The 26,690-nt window shown below is 35.9% G+C and overlaps 1 protein-coding gene across 1 annotated transcript; it reads left to right on the top strand.

The window, feature by feature from the left end:
- Positions 1–15,682: 15,682 nt before the first annotated feature.
- Positions 15,683–17,891, top strand: LOC120253958. Its single transcript, XM_039262135.1, has 2 exons — positions 15,683–15,814; positions 17,487–17,891. The coding sequence occupies exons 1-2, from the start codon at positions 15,683–15,685 to the stop codon at positions 17,889–17,891; spliced, it is 537 nt and encodes a 178-aa protein (XP_039118069.1).
- The last annotated feature ends 8,799 nt before the right edge of the window (positions 17,892–26,690 follow it).

The raw sequence follows: 26,690 nt of genomic DNA on the forward strand, positions 1-26,690 counted from the left end.
ACCCATTACGAAAAGAAAACATTGTATTAGGGTTTTGATAGAAAAATATGATATATTAAGAAAAGAAATCATGGGAATGTTATTTTGATTTCAAAAATAGTAGACATTCTGAAAAGAAAAAAATGATTTAGGTTTTTGAATAAAAACAAATAAATAGAAGACATTATGTAAAGAAAACATAGGATTTGGCTTTTATTTGAAAGATAGGAGACATTCTGAAAAGAAAACATAGGATTAGGATTTTAAATGTACAAATAGGAGGCATTCAGAAATAAAAAAATATATTAGGTTTTTGATAAAAATTAAAAGATATTCAGAAAACAAAAGATAGTATTATTGTTTTGATTCAAAAAAATGAGACATTCTGAAATAAAAAACAAAGGATTGTGGGTTTTGATTCAAAACTGAAAAATAGATCACATTCGGAAAGGAATACTTAGGATTGGTGTTTTAATTCACAAATTGGAGACATTCCAAAGAAAAAGAAAGGATTAGGTTTTTGATAAAAAAATAAGAGACATTTTGGAAAAAAAAAACACAATAGTATTCGGGTTTTGATTGAGAGATAGGGGATATTCCAAAAATAAAACATAGGATTATGGTTTTCATCAAAACATAGTAGGCATTCAGAAAATAAAACACATGATTAAAGTTCTGATTCAAAACTGTAAAATAGGCCAAATTACTATGCGAAAACATAGGATTAGAGTTTCGATTCAAGAATAGTAGACATTCTTTAAAAAATAGCGGATTAGATTTTTGAATACAATGTAGCAGACATTCCCAAAAAAAACATAGGATTAAGGTTATAATTAAAAAAAGGGAGCAATTTTGAGAAAAAAATAGGATTAGGGTTTTGATTGAAAAATAAGAGACATTAAGTAAAAAAATCATACGAATATTATTTTGATTATAAAATAATAGACATTACGAAATGAAAAGAAAGGATTAGAATTTTTAATCAAAACTAATAAATAGAAGACATGATGAAAAGGAAACATTGGATTCGTGTTTTGATTGAAAGATAGGAGACACTCCGAAAGAAAAACATAGGATTAGGATTTTTATTAAAAATTAGGAGGCATTGCAAAAAGAAAAAATAGGATTAGGTTTTGATGATAATTAGCAGAGATTCATAAAAAAGATAGTATTAGTGTTTTGATTCAAAAAAAATGAGACATTCCGAAAAGTAAAAACAAAGGATTGGGGTTTTGATTAAAAACTAAAAAATAGGACACATTTTGAAAAGAATACTTAGGATTGCGGTTTTGATTAAAAAATCGAAGACATTCCAAAAAGAAAAGAAAGGATTAGGGTTAAGATAAAAAAATATTAGACATTCCTGAAAGGAAACATAGGTTAGGGTTTTTATTCAAAATTAATTAAAAGGATTAGAGTTTTGATTCAAATATAGTAGACATTCCAAAAATAAAACACATGATTTGAGTTTTGATTTAAAACTGAAAAATAGGACACATTACTATAACAAAACATAGGATTAGTTGTTTCATTAAAAAATAGTTGACATTCTGAAATAAAGACATAGGATTATGATTTTGATTAAAAAATATGAGACATTACGAAAAGAAAACAAAGGATTATTGTTATAATTCAAAAATAGTAGACATTTTGAGAAGAAAAGAAAAAGATTAGGTTTCTAAATAAAAACTGATTAATACAAGACATTAAGAATAGATAACATAGGATTAGGGTTATGATTGAAAGATAGGAGATATTTAGAAAAGAAAACAAAGGATAAGGATTTTTATTCAAAAATAGGAGACATTACAAAAAGAAAACATAGGATTAGGGTTTTGACTCAAATATAGTACACATTAGTATTAGAAAAATGAGAGATTTTTGAAAAACAAAGGATTAAGGTTATGATTTAAAACAGAAAAATCAGACATATTAAAACAATAAAACATAGGGTTAGGATTTTGATTAAAAAATAGCAGACATTACGAAAAAACAAAAGAAAAGAAAGGATTAGGTTTTTGATTGAAAAAAATAACAGACTTTCCAAAAATAAAACATAGGTTAGGGTTTTGATTCAAAACTTATAAATAGGAGACATTAACGAAAGAAAACATCATATTCGGTTCTTGATTGTAATATAGGAGACATTCCGAAGAGAAAAACATAGGGTTAAGGTTTTGATTCAAATATAGTAGGCATTCTAAAATAAAACGTAGACTTAGGGTTTTTATTCAAAACTGAAAAATAGGACACATTCTTAGACATTCCGAAAATGTATGATTAGTGTTTTGATTCAGAAATAGTAGACATTCTGAAAAAAAAACAACCGATTATAGTTTCGATTTAAAAATAGCAGACATTCCCTAAATGAAAATATAAGATCACGGGTTTGATTAATAGGAGCCATTCAAAAAAATAAAATAAAATAAATGATTAGGTTTTTGAATCAAAACTGATAAAAAGGAGACATTAAGAAAAGAAAATATGGGATTCGTGTTTTGATTGAAAGATAGGAGACATTCCAAAAAGAAAACATAGGATTAGGATTTTTATTCAAAAATGGGAGGCACTACAAAAAGAAAACATAATATTACGGTTTTGATTAAAAAAAATGAGACAAACTAAAAAGAAAACATAGGAGAGTTTTGATTAAAAAGAGGAGACATTACCATAAGAAAACAAAGGATTAGGGTTTTGATTAAAACCAAAATATATTGGAAATTTTCCTAGAAAATCATAGTATTAAGATTTTGATTTAAAATTAGAAGACATTCTGAAAATAAAACATAGGGTTAGGGTTTTGATTGAAAACCGATAAATAGGAGACATTCTAAAAAGGAAACATAGAATTAGGGTTATAATTGAAAAATAACAGATATTCCAAAAAGAAAACATCGGATTAGGATTTTAATTAAAAAATAGAAAACATTCAGAAAAAAAATATAGGATTAGGTTTTTGATTCAAATATAGTAGGTATTCCAAAAATAAAACATAGGATTAGGGGTTTGATTGAAAAATAGGAGACATTACTATAAGAAAATATAGGATTTTGGTTTTTATTGAAAAATATGACACATTACTATAAGAAAGCATAATATTAGGCTTTTGAATAAAAAATGGGAGACATTATTATAAGAAAACATGCGATTAGGGTTTTGATTAAAAATAGTATACATTGCGAAAAGAAAACATAGGATTAGGGTTTTGATTAAAAAATATGGGATATTTCGAAAAGAAAGCATAAGATTAGTGTTTTGATTGAAAAATAGAGGACATTACTATAATGAAAATAGGATTAGGGTTTTGATAAAAAACAAAAAAGTAGGGGACATTTACAAAAGAAACATAGGATTAGGGTTTTTAGTCAAAAATAGGAGACAATCCAAAAAAATAACATAGAATTAGTGTTTTGATTGAAAAATAGGATGCATTCCGAAAAGAAAACATATGATTTGGGTTTTTATTCAAATATAGTAGGCATTCTGAAAAGAAAACATTGAATTAAGGTTTTGATTTTAAAAAAGCAGACATCACTATATGAAAACATAGGTTTAATGTTTTTTTAATGAAAAATAGGAGATATTACTATCAACAAATGTAGGATTAGGTTTTGATTCAAAATTACTAGACATTCCAAATAGAAAACAAAGGATTTGTGTTTTGATTCAAATATAGTAGGCATTACGAAAAGAAAACATTGGATTATTTTTTTGAATGAATATTTTAGACATTACTATTAGAAAAGATAGGATTATGATTTTGATTTAAAAATAGTAGATATTCAGAAAAAATACATAGGATTAGGATTTTGATTAAACAATAGAAGGCATTGCGAAAGGAAAATGTAGGTTTAGATTTTTGATTGAAAAATATGAGATATTTCGAAAAGAAAACATCGGCTTAGGGTTTTGATTAAAATTTGCAGACATTCCCAAAACAAAAGATAGGATTATGGTTTTGATTAAAAAATAATGAGACTTTCCGAAAAGAAAACAAAGGACTAGGGTTTTGATTCAAACTTGAAAAATAGGAGACATTCAAAAAAGAAAACATAGGAGTAGGGTTTTCATTCAAATATAGTAGCCATTCCCAAAAAAAACATATAATTAATATTTTTATTGAAAAATAGGAGATGTTCCTATAAGAAAATATAGGATTAGGGTTTTGTTTCCAAACACAATCCAATGTATTCTTATAGTAATGTCTTCTATCAAACATAAGCTTTTGAAAAATAACCTTATCTTTTAGAAAAGAAAACTTAGAATTCGGGTTTTCATTCAAGAAAATGACACATTCTGAAAAGAAAACAATACATTTGGGTTTTGATTCAAACTAAAAAGTAAGACACATTCCAAAAAGAAAGCATAGGATTCGGGTTTTGATTCAAAAATAGCTGACATTCCAAATATAAAAGAAAGGATTATGATTTTGATTGAAAATTAAGAGATATTCCAAAAACAAAACATAGGTCAGGGTTTTGATTCAAAACTAATAAATAGGAACCATTAAGAAAAGAAAACATAGGATTCAGGTTTTGATTGAAAGATAGGCAATATTCTGTAAAGAAAATATATTATTAGGATTTTTCTTGATACATAGGAGACATTTCAGAAAGAAAATATAGGATTAGGTTTTTGATTCAAATATAGTAGGCATTCAGGAAAGAAAAAATAGGAATAGGGTTTTGATTGAAACATAGGAGAAATTACCGTAAGAAATCATAGGATTAGAGTTTTAAATGAAAAATTGGATACATTATGATAAGTGTTTGTGTATTAGTAATACAAAGTATTCTTTTCTCACATTGAGCATTACTTTTCTGAGATTTTATCATTTGCTCTTGTGTATATGTGTTCTTTCGTGCATCTAGTGTTGTGGAGATAATTGTGGAAGAAATAAACCAAAAGTAGATCGTTGATCCATTTGTTGATGAAGTCTTAGAGTGAACAAATGTTAAGACACAAGTTGTAATCAAAGACATGTGGCTGTGTGCCAACTTCCATTATAGTCAAGCGATTATAAGTTTGGAGGGTCACAAAGGCAGTCACACTCATGTGTTTCGAATTGTGCAATGCTAGAAAGATTATTCATCAATGTTATTTAGTTGAAGACGCAATGCGATCTATCGCATGGATATGTGCTCATTCATGTGGCCTCGATGAAAAGTGTGGATTCGGGAGTATTTTGGCAAAGTACTGTAGCATCTTACTTTAGCTAATCACTATAGCACAATCAATGAAGAAGTTACTATTCACAGCTCGCAGGAAATCAACTTTTGAAAATTCATACGGTGTGAAATGTTGTGGATGCCCGATTCCATCCCTTATAAATGCCGTGATTTCAGACGATTTTGGGGGATCCTTTTCCTATCTTTTTCCCAACTTTTCTCCATCTTTGGAGCTACTCCCGGCTAGGGTTTTGAAAGGCTTTAGCTAGGTCTTTGCAGTGGTTCTACGGCATTCGACACCACGTTCCTTTGAAGGAAAGTTATTGTCGGCATCGATTCAGTGATATGTGCCTTAGGCTTTATACGGAAACCTTTGGAGAAGGCAAGGTGATTCCAAAAGACCATCGGTACGGACTACAAGGGGTTTTCTTTTATCGATTGCATACTTTTGAGATTCAATTTTATTATTGATTGTATCTTGGTCCATGGAGAGCTAAACCCCTACTAGGGTGCTAGGACTTGAAAATTCTAGGATGATTTTGTTTTATTGACCTTTATTATGTTTCTTTAATTGATGTTTTAATTAAGCTCTATCCTTGAATGTTTATTGCATTGATTTTCCCTTAGAGTGACACTAGGGATGAGAATCTATCTTGGTAATCTTTGTGGATGAGTGACACACCATGAGAGTTAGACAAAGCATGGTTAGAGAGGGTCGAGAGGGTGAGTCGAGAGGTAGCGGAACATCCCCTTTCCCTTCCGATGTGATTTATCCTACCTCCATATTCCGAGAGTTCTTTGCGGTCATGATAGAGTGAAGTGGTAAGAGAGAAACTCCACTAGGGATAAGTTGCGCAAGCAATAGAGTGAAACATTGAAGTGATCCTTAGTGCTTGGGTCATAATTGTGACTAGGGTCTTTCGCCTGGACGAAAGGGTTAGATCTATACTAGGGAATAGGGTTTATCACTTTGAGTCCCCAAAGCTTCTTGCAACCCCACACAGTGTGAGGCATCAAGAGTATCCCTTTTTGCCAGGACATAGTTTGAGGGCTAGTCACGGTTGACCTTAGGTTTGGGACCGTGTGTTTTACGATTTTCATGACTCATTAGACATCAGTTAGGAGCCATAATGAGAAGTCTTGCACTCGAAACAATAGTCCTAGGGTAAGCAATGTCCGGATACCCCATTTTCTATCGATTGCCTCTCCTTACTTCTATTATGTCTGTTTCTTCTTTTTCTTTATTTTTACTTGCAATGATATTATTAACACAACTCTTCAATCATCTTCACTATAGTTAAATAGCAATATTTGTGTTTCCAAAATCTATTCCCTGTTGTTATGACTATCCACTCACCGGAGTACTTTAATATTTTGACAACCCGTGTACTTTTGGTACATACGCGCAAGGGGTGTGTTAAGTTTTTGGCACCATTACCTGGGAATAGGCATTTCTAGAAGAATTTTGCACTTTGCTATTTTAGCTATTCATCACTTATTCTATTTCACACTTCCTTATTCTCCCATCATTCTAATTTGTTTTTCTTTCATTAGTAGCAGGAAAGATGATCAACATAACCGAAATATTTGATACAATCACTGGAATGGTTGGAGACATAGAACAGAAGTTGCAGCTGTTTGTACTATAGTCCACTTCATGTTGTTGTATCCATAAGCATCCCATAATCAACAATTTTGCAGAAAAGTCAGTTGTTGATCACATTATTGAGATTCGGGATAAAAATTGTGAGCTACATAGTGTGCTGGATCAGTATGAAAAGTCTGCGCTGTCATCTCTGAACTATCACTTGGAAGAAAGTTTGGAAAAGGTCCTTGCTCAGTTTGATTCTTCCCATCAAGACCAAAGGCATGAAATTTTCTCAGTAGGAATTTTGAATGCAGTCTAGGAAACTTGTGAGATAGGGAATATGGATACCATTGAAGTTCATTCAGAATCACATGTACAAATGGATGGCTTGGAGAACGTTATTGAACAAAATTCGATACAGTTCGAGGAAATTAATAGATTGAAGGAGAGTAGATTGCAACCATCCATTGAGGAACTACCCAAGCTAGAGCTTAAAACTTCACCGGCACATTTGGTGTCACGCCCCGACCTTAGCCGGGCACGTGGCAATCGCCACGATAGCAAGGAATGGACCCTACAACATCCTACCTCCTTGACATCGTAAGGCTCAAAACAAACCCAGTATTAAAACTTACTAAAGAGGGAGACAACCTCCACTAGAGAACCAACCGGGGTTCCAAATACAATCAGAAAAGTACAAATACAATAACAGTACACAAAAGTCAAGTTTAGTGGATCTAGAAAGTATACATGTACACTTCAAACTAACCTAGACAAGAAGAAAATGGTCAGTCTGTCTATTGCCTGCCTAGCACAACCCAGTCCAACCTTGCAGCCTGAGGAAGAAGAACAGAGAGTACTGAGTAACAGATGTTACCCAGTGAGTGGTGATAGCATAGATATAACATAGTAGTAAAGTATTCAAATAGTAATTACCACAATAATAATAACATATATAAGTAGTTCCAGCTATTCAACAGATTAACAGAGATAAAAAAATTTATAAATATTACATGTAAGTAGCATTTTCCAGCACGTTAAGCACCGCTCAAAATACAGGCTGACCTCTAACAATTACCAAGCTAATTTTGATCGCGACTAGCTACTGGACGACCAAGGTGTTTTTAAGACTTTGAAAATTCACAATACTGCCTTCCTTGGTGTTGGCCACTGAGATTCCCGTGTGGTGACCCCAGGTTTCTCACATAAAAGACCCTCTGTCAATGGCTCCATGCACCTCTTGACCAGGGTAAATTCTTTCCAATTCCAACTCGAGGAGTCAAGCATATGCTAAATAAGGAAATATACATCAAACCATATTCCATTCGCATGTAAATACATTTACATGTAAACAGGTTTCTTTCAATATAAATATGCGTAAATATACTAGAATCATTTTGCCAAATAACTCCATGCTTAAAATATCTCTATATATATAACAAATGAAATATAGTTTAGCCTCAAATTTAATATATAAAACATATAGAGAAATACTATAATACTCTTATTAAATTTATGCAAGTAACAAGTAAACCACTCACTGAACCAGTCGTCTCACCTTGAGATGCATTCACATTTAGGCAATTTCCTTCCACGGGAAGGAAGCTTCGCCACCTAGAGTCAAACAAGGAATCCAAGAGCAAATGAACAAAAGAATGGAAACTAGAATGCATGCGAACACAAGGTTAAATGTCGAACATGTAACTCTTGGTTTTATGGGGAAACGACATTATTTTGGACCCCAAACGACCTCAAATCACAGTAAAACAAGTTCTAAAGAACTCCAAGTAAGAAGAGCTTCGATTTGTACCAAAGAAATACAAGAAAAGCCCAAGGTTTTTCAGTGCTGCAGTAACTTCGTATGTGGTGTAGCAACACGAATTTGCTACATTACCCGGCCTTGTTTCAATGGTTTCTCAATGATTTACAACACCCAAACACAAAATTTCTTGACAAACATACACACACATGAATATGAACAATATTGGCTTGGATTTGAGTCCAAAAACAACTCAAGCCAAGGTTGATTTCTATGGTTTCAAGGATTTTTGAAAACAATTAAATACGAAGAAAATACAAGGTGAAAACCTTAAATCGAAGCCTTACCATGCTGAGGAGAATAAGAGGAAGAAGATAGAAGCGCTGATTCGCCGAAAAAGCTCAACGACGAAATTTTTTTTTCAAAACCAAGTGTTTGGCGAAAATGAAGAAGGAATGAAAACAAAAAGAGATAAGGAAATAAGAACATAGTGCCACGTTGCTTCTCTTATCTTCTCAAATTTTCAATTTTTTTAAAAAGAAAAGGAGAAATTACCAAAATACCCTTATAAGAGAAAATAAAATGCAAAAGGGTCCAAAAGACCGTTTTGCCTCTGGTTTTCGGTTGGTTTTCACACATAACCTACTGTGCAATCATGCAAAGATGCCACTGGTGCAAAATAACCATTTTGAACCTAATGCATGCACAAAAATATAAAAAGGCTTGAGGTCAAAAATCAGGACAGGGTATCACACTTTACCATCGTTAGAGAAATTTTGTCCTCAAAATTTCTCTTTCATGAACCATTTAGATTCCCAGGCCAACTCCTCAATCTGATCACTTTTTCCAAAAGACTTTAACAAACTGGCACCACCTTTCCTCGAAGGACTTTTCCTAGCCGATCAAGGATATGGACAGGTCTCACTTCAAATTTAAAATCTTCTCGAAGATCCACTGAGGGTGTTTCAAGTGTATGTGATAGATTAGGCACATACTTCTTCAACAACGAGATGTGGAAAACATTATGGATCTTCTCTAATTCTGGTGGCAACTCAAGTCTATAAGCCACTAGTCCGACTCTTTCAAGTATCAAGAACGGCCAATATAGCGAGGATTTAGCTTTCTCCTACTACAAAACCATATTACTCCTTTTCAAGGTGATATCTTTCAAGAAAATTCTATCACCCACTTGAAACTCTAAATCTCTTCTCCTGTTGTCCGCATAGCTCTTTTGCCGATCTTGGGCCACTTTTAACCTGTCTTGAGTTACCTTTACTTTTTCTGTGGTTTTTTAAATCAATTCCACACTTTGCTACTTTCTTTCACCGACTTCACTCCAACAAAGAGGTGTTCGGCACTTATGTCCATACATAACTTCATAAGGAGCCATACCAATACTTGCATGGAAAACTATTGTTGTAAGCGAATTCCATAAGAGGTAAATGCTTGTCCCAACATCCTTCAAAATCGAGAATACAAGCCCTCAACATATCCTCAAGTGTCTGGATTGTATGCTCCTATTAGCCATCTGTCTGAGGATGGTATGCAGTATTGAATCTCAAAGTGGTCCCCAGAGCCTGTTGAAACTTCGGCTAAAACTGACATGTAAATCTCAGGTCATGATCTAACCCAATTGAAATAGGTATCCCGTGGAGTTTAACAACTTCTCTTATAAATAGCATCGCTAACCTTTCCAAAGAATATTTGGAATGAATGGCCAAAAAATGGGTTGAATTCATCAAATGGTCCGCAATGACCAACACAACGTCGCATGCCTCTGAAGAGTACGCAGTAATCCAACAACGAAATCCATAGTAATATGCTCCCATTTCCACTCTGGGATAAGCAAAGGTTGTAATAGTCCTACAGGTTGTTGATGCTCCTCTTTTACTTGCTGGCATACTAAGAATCTTGCTACAAACTCTGTGATCTCGCGCTTCATTCCAGGCCACCAAAAAGTTTTCTTGATTCTACGGTACATCTTAGTGCTTCCTGGGTGTACTGCGTAGGCTGAGGAATTCACTTCGTCCTAAAATAGCACTTCTAAGTCCTATATCCTTTGGAATATAAACCCTTCACCGAAAAACAAGAATAACATCACTGCGAAGCCCCAAATTCACTAGGTTCACCCTTTCCCAATCTCTATATTTCTCTCAATAACTCTTCATCTGCTCTCTGAGATTCATGACGCTGCTCAAGTAATGACAATCTTACCACAAAAGTTGCTAATAGAATCCATTTTGGCTCAATCTTAATTCTGACATCCATGTCTTGAAGAACTAGAGTGTAGTCAATCACCATATCATAATCCTTGATCAACTTCGGCCTTCTATACTGCTTCAAGTTTAGCTCTTTCTTAGTGAACAAATACTTGAAACTCTTATGTTTAGTTTAAATAAAGCATCTCTCTCCATAGAGATAATATCACCAGATCTTTAGGGCAAAAACCACTACTTCTAATTCTTCAGCTGTCGAGGAACATAAGATATCACTCTCCCATCTTGTATCAATACAAAACCAAGATCCTGTCGTGAAGCAACACTTAACACTACAAACTCTATATCACTAGTAGGTAGAATAAGCACCGGCACTAAAGTTAGGCAGCTCTTCCACTCTTGAAAACTCTTCTTATACTTCTCACCCCAACCAATGATTGCTTCAACCTTCTTTGAGTCCACACAAATTTCTTTTTCCAGACCAAATGTCCAAGAAGGACCATTTCTTGTTACCAAAACTCGCACTTCAAGAAGTTAATATACATCTTTTCTTCCCAGAGAATCTGCAATACTATATGCAAATACTACACATGTTCTTCTTTAATTATTGAGTAGATCAAAATATTGTCGATGAAGACAATCACAAACTTATCGAGATATAGTATGAAGACTCTGTTCATCAGGTCCATGAAAGCAGCTTGGCATTAGTCAAACCGAATGGCATGACCAAAAATTCATAATGCCCATATCGTGTACGGAACGCTGTTTTCGGCACATCACTCTCCTTGATCTTCAACTGATGGTAACTAGACCGAAGGTTAATCTTGGAAAACACTCTTGCCCCATGCAATTGGTCAAACAAATCATCTATTCTGTCTAAAGGATACTTGTTCTTGATGGTCACCTTATTTAACTGTCAGTAATCTATACACAGTCTGAAGGAAGCATCCTTTTTTTTCACAAAGAGAATCAGCGCACCCCAGGGTGGCACACTCGGGTGTACAAACCCTTTGTCCATTAAAGTTCTGTCGGTGCCATGCGATACCGAGGAATGGAGATTGAAGCAGTACCCGGTAGCAAGTTAATAACAAACTCAAACTCACGATCTAGGGGTAATTCAGGCAATTCATCAGGAAATACATCCTCAAACTCCTGAACAATGGGGATATCCTTGAAGTTTGGTGCAACAATTCTTGTATCCATTATATGGGCCAGCTATGCTTCACATCCCTTACGCACTAGTTTCCTTGCTTCTACAGAAGATATCATACACCATGAAAGAATCTTCCTTTTCACACTCAAACACAATGCTAGATCTATTAAAGGTCTGCAAAGTCACTTTTTTTCGGAAGCAGCTAATGGAAGCCTTATGTCAGTCCAACCAGTCCATACCTAGTATGGTATCAATCTTGCATATCCAATGGAATCAGATCTACCTCAAAAATCTATACCCTTGACCTTGATAGGACATCCCTGAAAAACTATCTTTCTAACAATCTCTTCACCAAGGGGCGTTTAGATCACAAGTTCACAGTCTAAAGGGGAAGCTATTCTATTGGCATGATATACAAATGCATTGCTAACAAAAGATCTCTCTGCCCCTAAGTCTATCAAAACATATGCATCATGCTGAAAAATGGATACATTACCTGTAATCATGTCAGTTCTGTCTTTAGCTTCCTTATTAGTCATGGCAAAAACTCTAGTATGAGAGCAGATCTGTGGTCACAATGTTTCACCTTGTGGAATATTACTAGCAGCAACCGATCTGGTTAGGGAAACTGGTGCAGACCCAGTAGACTGTACACCCTTCGACTGACTCTGTCGCCTTACAAGAGGTGCAGACCCTGGTGCTCCATGGCCTAACTCTGGATATGCTGACTTAAGGTGGCCTGTCTGCCCACACTGATAGCATCTGCGTGGCTCACGACATGGACCAGAATGAAATCTGTTGCAATTCAGGCATCTGGGAACATTTCTAGTTGACTTTCCTCTAAAACTGCCACTCACAGATGTAGTACCCTTATGACTCCCCACTTGCCCTAACAATGGTTTAACTGAGCTAGATCCTGTAAAATCTGAACAAGTGCTCCAACTCTTGCTGCACTTGGATGCCCTTGAAGAATCTGAGTTTCTTCTCTTAGCTAGATTCTCACGAAGGCGCTTACCTTAAATGACCAATTTCTCAGCCCTCAAGGCTAACTGAACTACTTCCTTCAATAATTTGCACAAAGTTAAGCTCTGACTGATCTTGTTATTTCCTATCGGTACTAGTTGAACTAAAAGAATTGTAGGGGATCGTGGTGGCACAAATACTGGCTCAGTATGGGGCTGTCCCCTAAACAGCCTCCAATAACCAAGGATGTCACGGTATTCCTTGTATGTCGGCTGACGACCTTGGGCATCCCACTATGCCTTAAAGACATGAAGAGCTTCAATCCTCGAGTTGCAATATTAGGCTCAGAGTCTGGGACACCGGGAGCATGCAGTGATGTTGCCACAGCAGGCTCATGTCCTGAACTGACCTCTTGCCTGGGGGGAGAAGGAGGCTGGACAGGAGGAGGTTTCGTAAGGAATACCAACTCCTCGATGCGCACGTGAACGTTGTGCTGGCATTTTAGTTGAAAGGAACAAGGAAAAACAAATTCCAAACATAACTCCTACATGCATTTACGCTAAATTCAAATCAGTAATTGGATCCACTAATTATTATCAAAATCAACAGGTTTATGCTTCAGACTAAGCCAGCCTAAACCTTTAGCTCTGATACCACTAAAATTGTCATGCCCCAACCCTAGCTGGGCAAGTGGCAATCTCCATAACAACAAAGAGTGGACTCTACAACATCCTACCTCCTAGTCATCATAAGGCTCAAAACAAACCCGCTATTACAACTTACTGAAGAGGGAGACAACCTCCACTACAGAACCAGCCGGGTTCCAAATCCAACCAGAAAGTACAAATACAAGAACAATACACAAAATTCAAGTATAGTGGATCCATAAGTTTACATGCACACTGCAAACTAACATAGGCAAGAAGAAAAGAGTCGGTCAGTCTACTGCCTGCCAAGCACAACCTTGTCCAATATCGCAGCCTGAGGAAGAAAAATAGAGAGTACTGAGTAACAGATGTTACCCAGTGAGTGGTGATAACATAGATATAATAGAGTAGTAAAGCATTCCAAATATTAATTACCACAGTAATACTAACATATACAAGTAGTTCCAGGTATTCAACAGATTAACAGAGATCAAAAAATTTTATAAATAGTACAACTAAGTAGCATTTTCCAACATGTTGAGCACCGCTCAAAATACAAGCTGGCCTCAAACAATTCCCAAGCTAATTGTGGTCGTGACTAGCTACGGGACCACCAAGGTGTTTTTAGGACTTTTAAAATTCATAATACTTCCTTCCTTGGTGTTGGCCACTGAGATTCCCGTGTGGTGACCCCAGGTTTCTCACATAAAAGACCATCAATTAATGTCTCCACGCACCTCTTGACCAGGATAAACTCATGGTTGACCACGCCGCCTCCCATTAAGCGGGACCGTGCAACCCAACACTACAGTGTCAGACTGAAGTCTGCTGTCACCATCAAAATCTAAATGCCACAATGCAATTCTTTCCAATTCTGACTCGAGGAATCAAGCATATGCTAAATAAGAAAATATACATCAAACCATATTCCATTTGCATGTAAATACATTAACATGTAAACAGGTTTCTTTCAAGATAAATACGCATAAATATACTAGAATCATTTTACCAAATAACTCCATGCTCAAAATAGTTATATATATAGTAAACAAAATTTTGTTTAGCATCAAATTTATGATATAAAATATATAGAGAAATACTATTATACTCTTACTAAATCTATGCAATTAACAAATAAACCACTCACAGAATCAGTTGTCTCGCATTGAGACCCGTTCACAGGTCGGTAATTTCCTCTCCCTCGGATGAAGCTTCGCCACATAGAGTCAAACAAGGAATCCAAGAACCAATGAACACAAGAATGGAAACTAGAATGCATGCGAAAAACAAGTTCCAATGAATTCCAAGGAAGAAGAGCTTCGATTTGGACCAAATAAAAGAAAAGCCCAAGGTTTTTTGGTGCTATAGTAACTTCATATTTATTACAGTAACCTTGAATTTTTACAGTAAACTCGCCCTTGTTTCAATGGTTTCTCGATGATTTACAACACCAAAACACAAAATTTCTTGACAAACATACACACACATGAATATCAACAATATTGGCTTGGATTTGAGTCCAAAAACAACTTAAACCAAGGTTGATTTCTATGGTTTCAAGGATTTTTGAAAACAATTAAATACGAAGAAAATACAAGGAGAAAACCTTGAATCGAAGCCTTACCAAGATCAGAAGAATGAGAGGAATAGGATAGAAGCATTGATTTGCCAAAAAAGCTCAATGACAAAATTTTTTTTTTTAAAACCAAGTGTTTGGCTTAAATGAAGAAGGAATGAAAACAAAAGTGATAAGGAAATGAGAACAGAGAGCCACGTTGCTTCTCTTATCTTCTCAAATTTTCAATTATTTTTCAAAGAAAATTTGAAATTACCAAAATACCCTTATAAGAGAAAAGAAAATGAAAAAGTGTCCAGAAAACCGTTTTGCCCCTGTTTTTCGGCTGGTTTTCAGACATAACCTACTGTGCAATCATGCAAAGATGCCACTAGTGCAAAATAACCATTTTGCCACTAATGCATGCACAGAAATCTAAAATGGCATGAGGTCAAAAATCAGGATAGGGTATCACATTTGTAATACGCTTTTCTCATGGAAGAATCTAAACTCCCTGTTATTGTAGCTTCGAACCTCTCTACAGATCATAAGGACAAGCTTGTGAGGATGCCGAAGAAGCATAAATATGCTATTGCTTAGAAAATTTCTGATATAAAAGGCATCCATCCTTCATTTTGCACATATAAAATCTTAATGGATGACAATTACAAGTCGGTGATTCAACCTCATAAAAGATTGAACCCAAACATGAAGGATGTTGTGAAGGCAGAGGTGGTGAAGCTGTTGGATGTAGAAATTATTTATCCCATCTTCGATAGTGCTTGGGTGAGTCCCACTCAAGTAGTTCCGAAGAAAGGAGGGATGACAATGGTTAGAAATGAAAGAAATGAGTTAATCCCAACTAGAACGGTCATAGGTCGGCGTGTATGCATTGATTACAGGAAGTTAAATAATGCAACTCGAAAGGATCATTTCCCATTGCCATTTATTGATCAAATGTTCGAGCGATTGGTCGAGCATCAATTTTATTATTTACTTGATGGTATGTCAGGATACTTTCAGATTCCTATTGCACCAGAAGACTAAGAGAAGATAACATTTACTTGACCTTAATGGACCTTTGCTTATAGAAGAATGTCTTTTGGGTTATGCAATGCACCAGTGGCATTCCAATGATGTATGACCGCTACTTTTGATGATCTCTTTGATGATATCATGGAGGTGTTCATAGATGATTTCTCGGTATTTGGAGATTCCTTCGACATTTACTTAAGAAACTTGGAGAGAGTGTTGTTGAGATATGAGAAAACAAATCTTGTTCTTAATTAGGAAAAGTGTCACTTTATGGTCCAAGAGGGCATTGTACTTGGTCACAAGATCTCCCAATTGGGGATGGAAGTGGATAAGTCAAAGATCGAAGTTATAAACAAACTTCCTCCATTAACAAATGTGAAAGGAGTTTGGAGTTTTTGAGGAATGCAGATTTATAAAAGAGGTTCATCAAGGATTTTTCAAACATCACTCAATCGATGGAGAAACTCCTTGAAAAAGATGCGCTCTTTGATTTCGGAGATGGTTGCTTGGTTGCTTTCAATTTGTTGAAAGACAAATTAGTGCAAGCACCGATTTAATCACGCCGGATTGGAAAGAACCATTTGAGCTCATGTGCGATGCGAGTGACTATGCTAGTGGAGCAGGTTTGGGGCAGAGGAAAGGTATACAGTTCCAACCGATCTATTATGCTAGAAAGACTATCACGAATGCTCAAGAGAACTACACTACTACAGAAAAAGATTTGTTAGTAGTGGTGTTTGCCTTTGACAAGTTCAGACCGTACCTCATCTTATCTAGGGTCATGGTATTAACAGATCACTCAGCACTTCGTTATCTCATCAACAAGGTTGATGATAAACCGGGGTTGATTCGATGGATTTTACTGTTGCAAGAGTTTGATATGGAGATAAAGAGAAGAGAGGTACCGAAAATGTGGTTGTAGACCATTTATCTCGATTATAGGGTTGTGAAGGGAAAGGGCCATCAAACAAGGAAATTAATGATTTTTTTCCCAAGTAGCATTTTCATTCAGTCCAGAGTACGGCATCAGGTGCTACTCCATGGTTCACGGATTTTCCAAATTACTTATCAGAGAAAGTTCTTAAGCAGGGCCTCACCTTCCAACAAAAGAAAAGTTTTTCAGTGATTTAAATAATTATGTTTGGGATGATCCATTCTTGTTTGACATTTGTGCAAATCATGTCATCCGAAGATGTGTTTCAAGGGAAGAAGGTTGGGATATACTAGCACATTGTCACTCAGGACCAGTTGCGGGGCATTATGCTTCAAGTAGAACTGCTGAAAAAGCTTTAGCCGCTAGATTCTAATGGCCAACTTTGTTTTAGGATACACATCAGATTATTCTTCAATGCGATAGTTGTCAAAGAGACAAAATCTATCACAATTGTATGAAGTGCCTCAGAATCTGATGCAATTTTGCAAGGTGTTCGATGTATGGGATATTGATTTCATGGGACCATTTCCGAAATTCAATGGTAATAAATTTATTCTTTTGGCTATTGATTATGCTTCCAAATGGGTGGAGGCTCAAGCTCTATCTACCAATTATACTAGAGCCATGGTTAACTTCCTGAAGAGGTTGTTCACTCGATTTGGGACCCCACGAATTATCATCAGTGATGGAGAGACTCATTTTTGCAACACTCAACTTGAAAAAGTGTTGAAGCACTATGGACTGCATCACGGCCTTGCTACCTGCTACCACCCACAGATGAGTGGTCAAGTGGAAGTCACGAATAGAAAGCTTAAGAGAATCTTGACAAAGTCAATGGAACAAGGAAAGCGGAATTGGTCAGAACGCTTGGATGACACACTTTGGGCACACTGAATGGCGCATAAAATTCCAATAGGGACCACTCCCTATAACTTGGTGTATGGTAAGTCATGTCGTTTTCTTGTGGAGCTTGAGCATAAAGCCTATTGGGCTATCAAAGAAATGAACTTTGGCTTGAGCAAGGTGGGGTAACAAAGAATGCTTCATCTCAATGAGTTGGATGAATGAAGGCTGAAGGCATATGAGAATGCAAGGATTTCTAAGGAAAGAATTCGGAAGTGGCATAACAAGAACATCAATCATCCAAAAAGTTCAAAGTAGGTGATCAGGTTTTATTGTTCAATTCTCGCTTATGGCTATTCCCGGGGAAGCTCAAGTCTAGATTTTTTGGGCCATATACTGTAACTGAAGTATCACCCCATGGTGTTGTTGAAATTACACATCTTGAAAAGGGTACTTTTAAAGTGAATGGACACCAGCCAAAACCATACTTTGGTGGAGAGGTTAGTAATGATGACGAGGAAATATTCTTTCTCCATGAGCCCCCATGAGATAAGGTCATGTACGTCAAGCTTAGTGACGTTAAAAAAGCGCTTCTTGAGAGGCAACTCAAGTCTTTACTGTTTTACTAGTTCTAAGTTTTAGTTTTGCATGAACAAGAGCTTTAGTGTTTTTGTCTTGATTTGTACATGCTATTGCAGTGTTTTCAAGTGGATTGTTGGTGTTTTAGTGTGTTTAATTGTGATTGGCAAAGTTTCTTGGTCGTTCAAGCGCATTTCCCATGTTTCTCTGGTCAGTTTTTCATAGTATAGGCAGGCTCTGTGTATATAAGTGTGCAAAAATTTTCTATAGAGTCTGTGTTTTCTTATAGGTCATCCAGAGAAGACACATATCCATGTGGAATTCCCACACGGGCATGTTTTTCCGTTCAGAGCTCATCCCGAGAGGACATAGCAGCATGTGAATGCCCCAATGAATGGCCTTCTGAGGGTCACACTCCTGTGGGTAATTTTGACATGCCCGTGTGGATCTTTGCAGAGTTCTCAGACTCCATCCCGAGAACACACAGGGGTGTGCGAATGCCCTTATGAATGACCCTGTGAACAACACACAAGCATTGGTAATTTCCACATGCCCATGTGAAACTCTACAGAGACTTCTTCTCCATCCCGAGAACACACAGGGGCATGTGAGTGCCCCTGTGAGTACCCCTGCGAGTACACCTGTGAGAATCCACACACCCGTGTAGAATTTCCACAGGGGAGTGTGTGACACTTAGCTATTTTCTCGAGAGGATAGAGAAGCCACAGGGACATGTGGGGTGCCCCTATGGGCGGGGCACACGGGTATGGAGAATTTCCACACGCCCGTGTGGATGCATTTAGAGGCTACATAAGCTATCGTGAGAGCATACAAGGGCGTGTGTTTGCCCCTGTAATGCTCGCCTGTAGAGGTACACGGGCGTGGAGAATTTTCACACGTCCTTGTGGATGCACAGAACGTTAGGAGGCCTGGCTTTTCTTTAAAACCTACTCGCGCCTCTTCATCTTTTCACTCCCAAACACTCATAGAACGCATCTCTTCACTCTCCCAACCCCTCACTATCGATTTTTAGAGTTTTGAGTGAGTTTTCCAGCCGTATTCAAAGTTTTTCAGTTCAATTTTGTTGGTAAGCCCTCTTTCCTCTATTCTTTGCCAATTTTGATTTATTTTACTTAAACTAGTGAATGTTTATTTGATTTCATGTTTATATGGTTGGTGCTAAGAGAACAAAGAACATAGAATTGGGTTCTCTCAAAGCCCTCATGTTCCCCTTCCTAGCCATCATCACTAAGCCCTCTTTTTCCAGGGGTTTGGTTAATTTAAGATGTGGGGTTTTTATTTGGCTTTTGGATTCACTCGCTCACTATGATGGTGGCTCTCACTCAAGTGTTTTGCACTCTCTCTCTCTCTCTCTCTCTCTCTCTCTCTCTCTTTTACATCATCCATCAATATTTCCTCCAGAGTCATGGGAAGCAAAGAAATGCGCTTCACTTTGTATATGAAAGTGATTCAGTTAGCACGGCTGCTAATATGGACATCATGATCAAATAGCTAAGGGCATCCCAACAATAATTTGTATGATTGCATTGGGATAGCATCACACTCCACTTGATCATGATACTTCCCAATTGAGAATTGAACCACTACAATTTTGCTAACATTCAACGATCCACAATCATTGAACAACTGCATCTTGTATTGACTAGGGTGATGAAGCTACTTTAACACAAATCTCTCCACCTAGTACGAACTAGCAATGTTATTACAGCTGCCATTATCAACAATAATTCTACATACCTTGTTTTTAATGGTGCCGCGAGTGTGGAAAATTTTTATGGCATTGTCCCTTCTCCTCTTCAACAGCATTGACGCTAAGCACATGACGGGAAATAAAGCAATCTACCACATTAGCTTGAATGCCACAATTAACTTAATATACTGGCTCATCATTTGCATCACCATCATCTTTGGGGTCACTCTCAGACTCCCATTCACCCTATTCATTAATGAGCAAGGTCATCCTGCTGCGGTACTCGGAAGCAATGTGCCCTCTCCCTTTGCACTTGAAGCACTCTATGTCGCGGCTGCAAGAAGATGGCAAAGTGGATACAGAAGAAGATGTAGCTATCGAAGAAGTTGGGCATCGATCATTGTGTTAAGAGCCCAGCGAAGATGCTGATGTGGTCGACATATGGCCAAGGGATGCGGCAAAGGTGGCGGCTATTGCCTTAAGAGTAGCGCCACCTCTTGTGACACCCTAAGGGTGGCGCCAGGTGGGGGCAATGGGATGATTGGGTATAGTGCATCCCCAATCGCCATGCTATTACTGTTGCTCCATCTTTGTCGCTTGATGTATGAGCTCCTATAGAGTGTTGGAAGGGAACATCTGCACTTTATTAGCAATATCAAGGTTGAGACCGCTCAAGAACGTTGACATGTTCGACTTAGCACTTTCTCGCAAGTTGGTATGCATCGTCAGGATCTCCATCTCCTTATAATATTCATCGACAGTTCTTGTACCTTGAATAAGACATTGTGGCCTATTATATATAGATCTCTTTAAAAGTGTGGTGCAGCAAAACGGTGTTGCATAGCCCTTTTCATAGCATCCAATATGCGAATATAGCCATTACCCGCAAATAGCCTGTCTTCCTGTAACCGGTTCCACCATGTTAGTGCATAATCAGTAAATTTAAGAGATGATAAGTTTACTGATGCGGGGCGTATTGAGGCGTAAGCCTGTGCCTTTCTGGACAAATTTGACATGGCCTAACAAGGGTATTCTGCTATTTTTTCAAGTGGTGGATTTTTGGTTTTTAAGGGTCTCACTTGAAGGAAAACGGGTCAACAAGCACAAGTCACTAACTTTGATTGTGAGCCATGCCAGTTTTCGGCCGAATTCCATCATCTTGGCCTCGAAAATAGCAAATTTGCCATTTTAGGAAAGATTTGATTTCATTATATCTTAGGCTAGAAATTTCTGATTTGTAAGCCGTTTGTGGCAATAATTTTTTTTTGTTAACCCTTTTATTTCTTCTTGATATTTGAGAATTTTTCATTTTTGGTAAATTTTCAAATTATCTCCTTTCTTATTGTTATTTTCGCCTATTTATTGTAACCCTACAGGTAAGAGAAAATGAGTTTTGTGATTATCATTTTTATTGAGTAATAAGATTTTACTCTTTTCTAATCCTTGTTATCATTAACCAACAGGTGTTGGAAGGTTTGTTATTGGATATTCTGTTTATATATAAATAATATAACGCATGTCCTAATAAAACTCAATGCCCTAATGGAAACCAAATTCCAATTTAATTCTAATATATCCTAATCATAGATATATTTAGAATTAAAATTTAAATGTCCTAATGTTAATCTTAATTGATTATTGGATTGTTTTGGACTAGAATGCAAATTCCAAGTTAAATACAAAATGCAAATTACAAAATTGCCCTTGAGAACATATCTCGAGGCATAAAGGCAAATCACAAGATTACCCCTGAGAACCAATATCTCGAGGCAATCTCAAATCTGAGGATAGCCCAAACACACATCTCGAGGCAATCCTAAATTTTATGAGGCATGAGAATCGATCTCGCGAGACATCCAAATACATATCCCGAGGCAAATTGAATTTTAAAAAAAATAATAATAATTAAAAATTATTATTAAAAAAATTAATTAAAAAAATTTTTAAAAAAATTAATTAAAAATTTTTAAAAATTTTTAAATTTTTAAATAAAAATCTTATCCTCTTTAGGGCATCCCACGTGAAAAAAAGAGGACAAAAAAAATGATAACCAAAAAAAAAATAAATAAATAAATTTCAAATTTCGAATTTGAAATTAATAAAATAAACCAAAAATAACAAAAATATATATATATATATATAATAAAAAAATAATAATAATAAAATAAAAAAAATATAACAATAAAAAATAATAATAATAAAATAAATTAAATTAAAAAAAATAAATAAAAATAATAATTATTATAATAATAAATAATAATAATAATAAAATTTAATTAATTAGATTAATTAATTAATTAAAAAATTATTATTAAATTTCAAATTTTGAATTTAAAATTAATTAAAAAAATAATAATAATAATAACAAAATAAAAGAAAAAAATAATAATAATAAAAATATATATATATATTGAAAAAAAATTGTTCACTTCGTAGAGAAGGTTGGTTGAAAAGATAAGTTTTTAATTAAAAAATATATATTAATTAATTACAGTTTTAAAATTTTGAATTCTTGATTTAGTTTTATCTCTATCCTGACTTGGTTAGGATTTGACGGAGGAGAAGATAAGATCTAAGTTTTTTTTCTTTAAAAGTGGGGAAGGATCGGCGAAGAAAGGAAGTTTTTATTTTTTTTGGAGAAAGATTTTTTTTAAAAAAAAAGGAGAGAAAGAAAAGATTTTAGAGAAAAAAAAAAGAAGACGAAGGAGGAAAGAAAGGTGCGCATCTATCTCTCACAATTCGCATGCATAAAATAAAATCGTCATCTGTCACCACCGCTCGCTCGCCGTCCTGCTTCATCGTTAATGCCACCGGCGTGATTGAGCGGGTCGAGATAATGCCACCAATCACGCCGGATGTTGATCGTCGTCATCCGCTAATCGTTGTTGTCTTTGCTTCCGTCGCCACGTTCATCGTTGATGTTGCCGGCGTGATTGAGAGGCTGAGATAATGCCGCCAATCATGCTGGATGTCGATTGTCGCCCTTCACCTGCTGCCACTCATTGTCGTCTTGCAGCCATTGTGTTGTCGCTGCCGTTGTCTCTCTGTAAAAAAAAACATCCCACCCATGGCCAAAGACTGAAGCCGCTAAGCCTCGCTTCTCACCTGGTAGAATGACAAAACCCTAGAATTCTTTTCTCTAGATAAGGAGTTGAATCTCACCTCTCTTGATGTTGTCACCAAGTACCAGAATGGCCGCCGAGATCCTCAACAAGGCTCTGCAGTCGGTCATGTTAGATTGAAGTCCAGGGTGAAAATAGTGGATATCTGTGAAAAAAAAAGAGACGCCTTTATTGAAGAGCAAATTGGAAATGTGTGCAAGAATGTGAAGAAGAAGGTTGATAGAGGAGTGGCTTTCTCCACTTGTGTCTCTGTGAACAATACTGTTTGCCATTTCTCGGCCCTTTGCTAGTGATGAGATAGTGTTGAAAGAGAATGACATTGCAAGAATTGATATGGGTGCCATATAGATGGCTTTATTGCTGTTGTGGCATATGCTTATGTTATTCAAGATGGACCATTGACTGACTGGACATGAAGTTGAAACTTGATATTTCATATATATATATATATATAGGTTTTAATTTCAAGTGTTGGTTGTCCTTTAATATGATGGTGCTTTAATGATGAGGCTGATGATGATGCTTTTTTCCACAGGCATAAAAATTAAATAAACAAATAATAAATAAATAGTAAGAAAGCATGCACATGCATGAGATGAAAGTTAAGGAAAAATTACAATAAAACCGGTCAAATTCTCTCAAAAGCCACGTACATATTAATATACAAATTGATAATTTGCATGCATTGAAGGCTTAAGCCAAAAGCTTGTGATGATGTTATTTATATATGATATGGAAACATGCAGTGAGATCTCTTCTATAAAAAGAATTCACTATATGCATGCACATGTGCACATGTGCATGAGATAAAAAATAAAGATTAAAAAATGAGAGGCATGGATCATCACGTGCATTTAAAAAAAAAAGAAGTAAGATAGGAATGTATGAATATAAAAATGAATGGATGTGGTTAAATGGAGAAAACTCATAAAAAAATAAATAAGTAATAATAAGATAAATCATGAAGCATGGTGCATAGACGGTTCCACGAATGGAGCTAAAGGAATTGCTTTCCTTCATACACCAGCTGATCTGCATTCAATTCATTGAAGCATGCAATGAAAGCAAAAATAATAATAATAATAATAATAAAAATAATAAAAATAATAAAAAAAATCAAAATAAAAAAAATCATAAAAAAATAATAATAATAAAAAAATAATGAGATGCATGGGAATAAAAACAATACATATAAAATAAAAAATTTGATGGAGGCATGCTATTAGACGTGGGGCCCACCATGGAGGGATATACATGGGGGTATTTTAAAAGAAAATTATTATATGTAAGCATGAATATAATCATAAAAGAATCATGCTATCTATTGTATTCATATACCCCTTCATGAATTCAAGAGAAGAGTCCAAATGTAGGCTCCATCATCCAAAAATAAATGAAATGATGAGAAACATGCAAATAAATAATAATAATAATAATAAAAGTAAAAAAAGAGCATGTCATGCATATGGACATAAAAAAAAGAAGGGGCATGCATACGTGCAAGAAAAAAAGAGAGAGGGCATGGAATTAAAAGAAATAATGATAATAAGAGAATGAGAAAGCATGCATGAGATGAAAAGTAAAAAAATATATAAAAGAATGGATGAGAAAACATGCATATGTTCAATGAAGTAATGAGAAGCATGTTAATATATATATATATGTAGAAGCACATGGCCCACTGAAATTAGAAACATGTAGAAAATGCCCCAAGTGTCATACACATGGGTATATACACCTATCCCCAAATATATATATATATACGCAAATAAATAAAAAAAATTCTATAATAATTGTGGCATGCTGCTAATCTTAAAACAACAACCAGGGTGCTTGTCTTAAGACAGTGGTTAAATTTATCTCAAGGCGACAATGAGATATATAACGCGATGATAAGGCATAGGCAGTGGTGGCCTATTCATTTCACGATTGTAACCAAAATTATTATTAAAAAAAAAAAGAGACGGCAATGAAATATACGTCTCAAAATGGCAACGCTGCAGGCAACGCGGTGGCAAGGCATAGGCCGCGACAATGATATATATATATATAAAGTCATTTATATCAACATATAAGTGATGTAATCAATATGTTTATATAATAAAATAACAAAATTTATAATTTGTAAATTCTCTTGTCTCTTTATTTGTACTTTTGCCCTTAATCGGAGGTTCCTAAGATTTTTAATATGGGGTAATTAATAATAGGGGCTTGCCCCTATTAGGAATGAAAGAACCCACACAAAACAAATATGATGTTTGTGCTTCGATATATTGTCTGGTGTCTTTTTCATGATACCAGACGCGTATTTTTTATCCCACAAATTCTGGCACGCCCGGTGGGACCCATTCCTCCTCTCATCTTTGAGGCAAAAGTAGAAGTAAAGGCATTGTTCCTACATACTATGAAAGATATCTAATAATGTTTCTTTTTATTTTTGCGGGGAAAGCGAAGAACAAATGGCACTCAAAAACTCAACCACATCCGAAGTCCAAAACTCACAATTTTCCTTGGCGAAGGAACCGAGGGTGCAAGCCCCTAGCCCGTACATTCAACACTTTGGAGCTGCGGGGTGAGGCTGACCTTTGGCACCATATCCGAGGTCGGTGCAATTCATCGGAGACCCACACCTTCAGAGGAGAACTTGACAGTCCCGCGGCTTCCATCCAAAGGTCGTCGCCCCAATGTGATTGTTCCTGCAACTGGCGAGGATGCTGATGTTAGGGGAGCACCAAGAGTATCTGCATTTGAGAGGCTATCCCATCCTAAAAGGGTAATTTCTATGAATGATGATGATGATGAACCCGCTTTCACCATTACAACAAAGGGGCGGGAAAGTGGAATTTTCCACTCATCTGAGGAAGACACACCAAAGAAGAAAAGTGTGTTTTCAAGGCTCACACAAAGGAAAGTCAAAATTCCAAGACAAAAGTTGGATTTTGTGTCTTTCCAAGAACATAAGAATAATCAAATGAGTACCTTCAATAACTCATTTGAACCTCTTAACCTGGTGAAGAAGAACGCAACCACTGCAGACTTGCGCCCCCAACTTAGTAAAAACAAGGTTGGCCGACCTCCAAGATTTTATCACAGGAATTCATTTGGTCAGAATCTCTACAAGACTTACATAGCATCAAGGAAACTGCAGTCAGAGAAGATAAGACCAAAAGAATTCTATCAAAAGAAGAAGCAATTGATTTCAATACCGCAGAAGACAGTGTTTGATCACTTAGCTCCTACAAGAAATCAACCCAAGGTTGACAGGTCTAAATTTCAATGGAGGAGGAAAATGAAAGAGGAAGAAATGTCTGATGCAGATGTGGAACTACACACTTGTCGTATGGTTACTGAAGCAAGAGGAGATCCTGCACCCGAACAAAAACAACTGGGACCTGTTACAAGATCCCGTAGAACAGCAGCAGACTCTCTGAATGGAGA

Source organism: Dioscorea cayenensis, unplaced genomic scaffold, assembly GCF_009730915.1.
Source record: "Dioscorea cayenensis subsp. rotundata cultivar TDr96_F1 unplaced genomic scaffold, TDr96_F1_v2_PseudoChromosome.rev07_lg8_w22 25.fasta BLBR01000266.1, whole genome shotgun sequence".
In the NCBI taxonomy this organism is placed as follows: domain Eukaryota; kingdom Viridiplantae; phylum Streptophyta; class Magnoliopsida; order Dioscoreales; family Dioscoreaceae; genus Dioscorea; species Dioscorea cayenensis.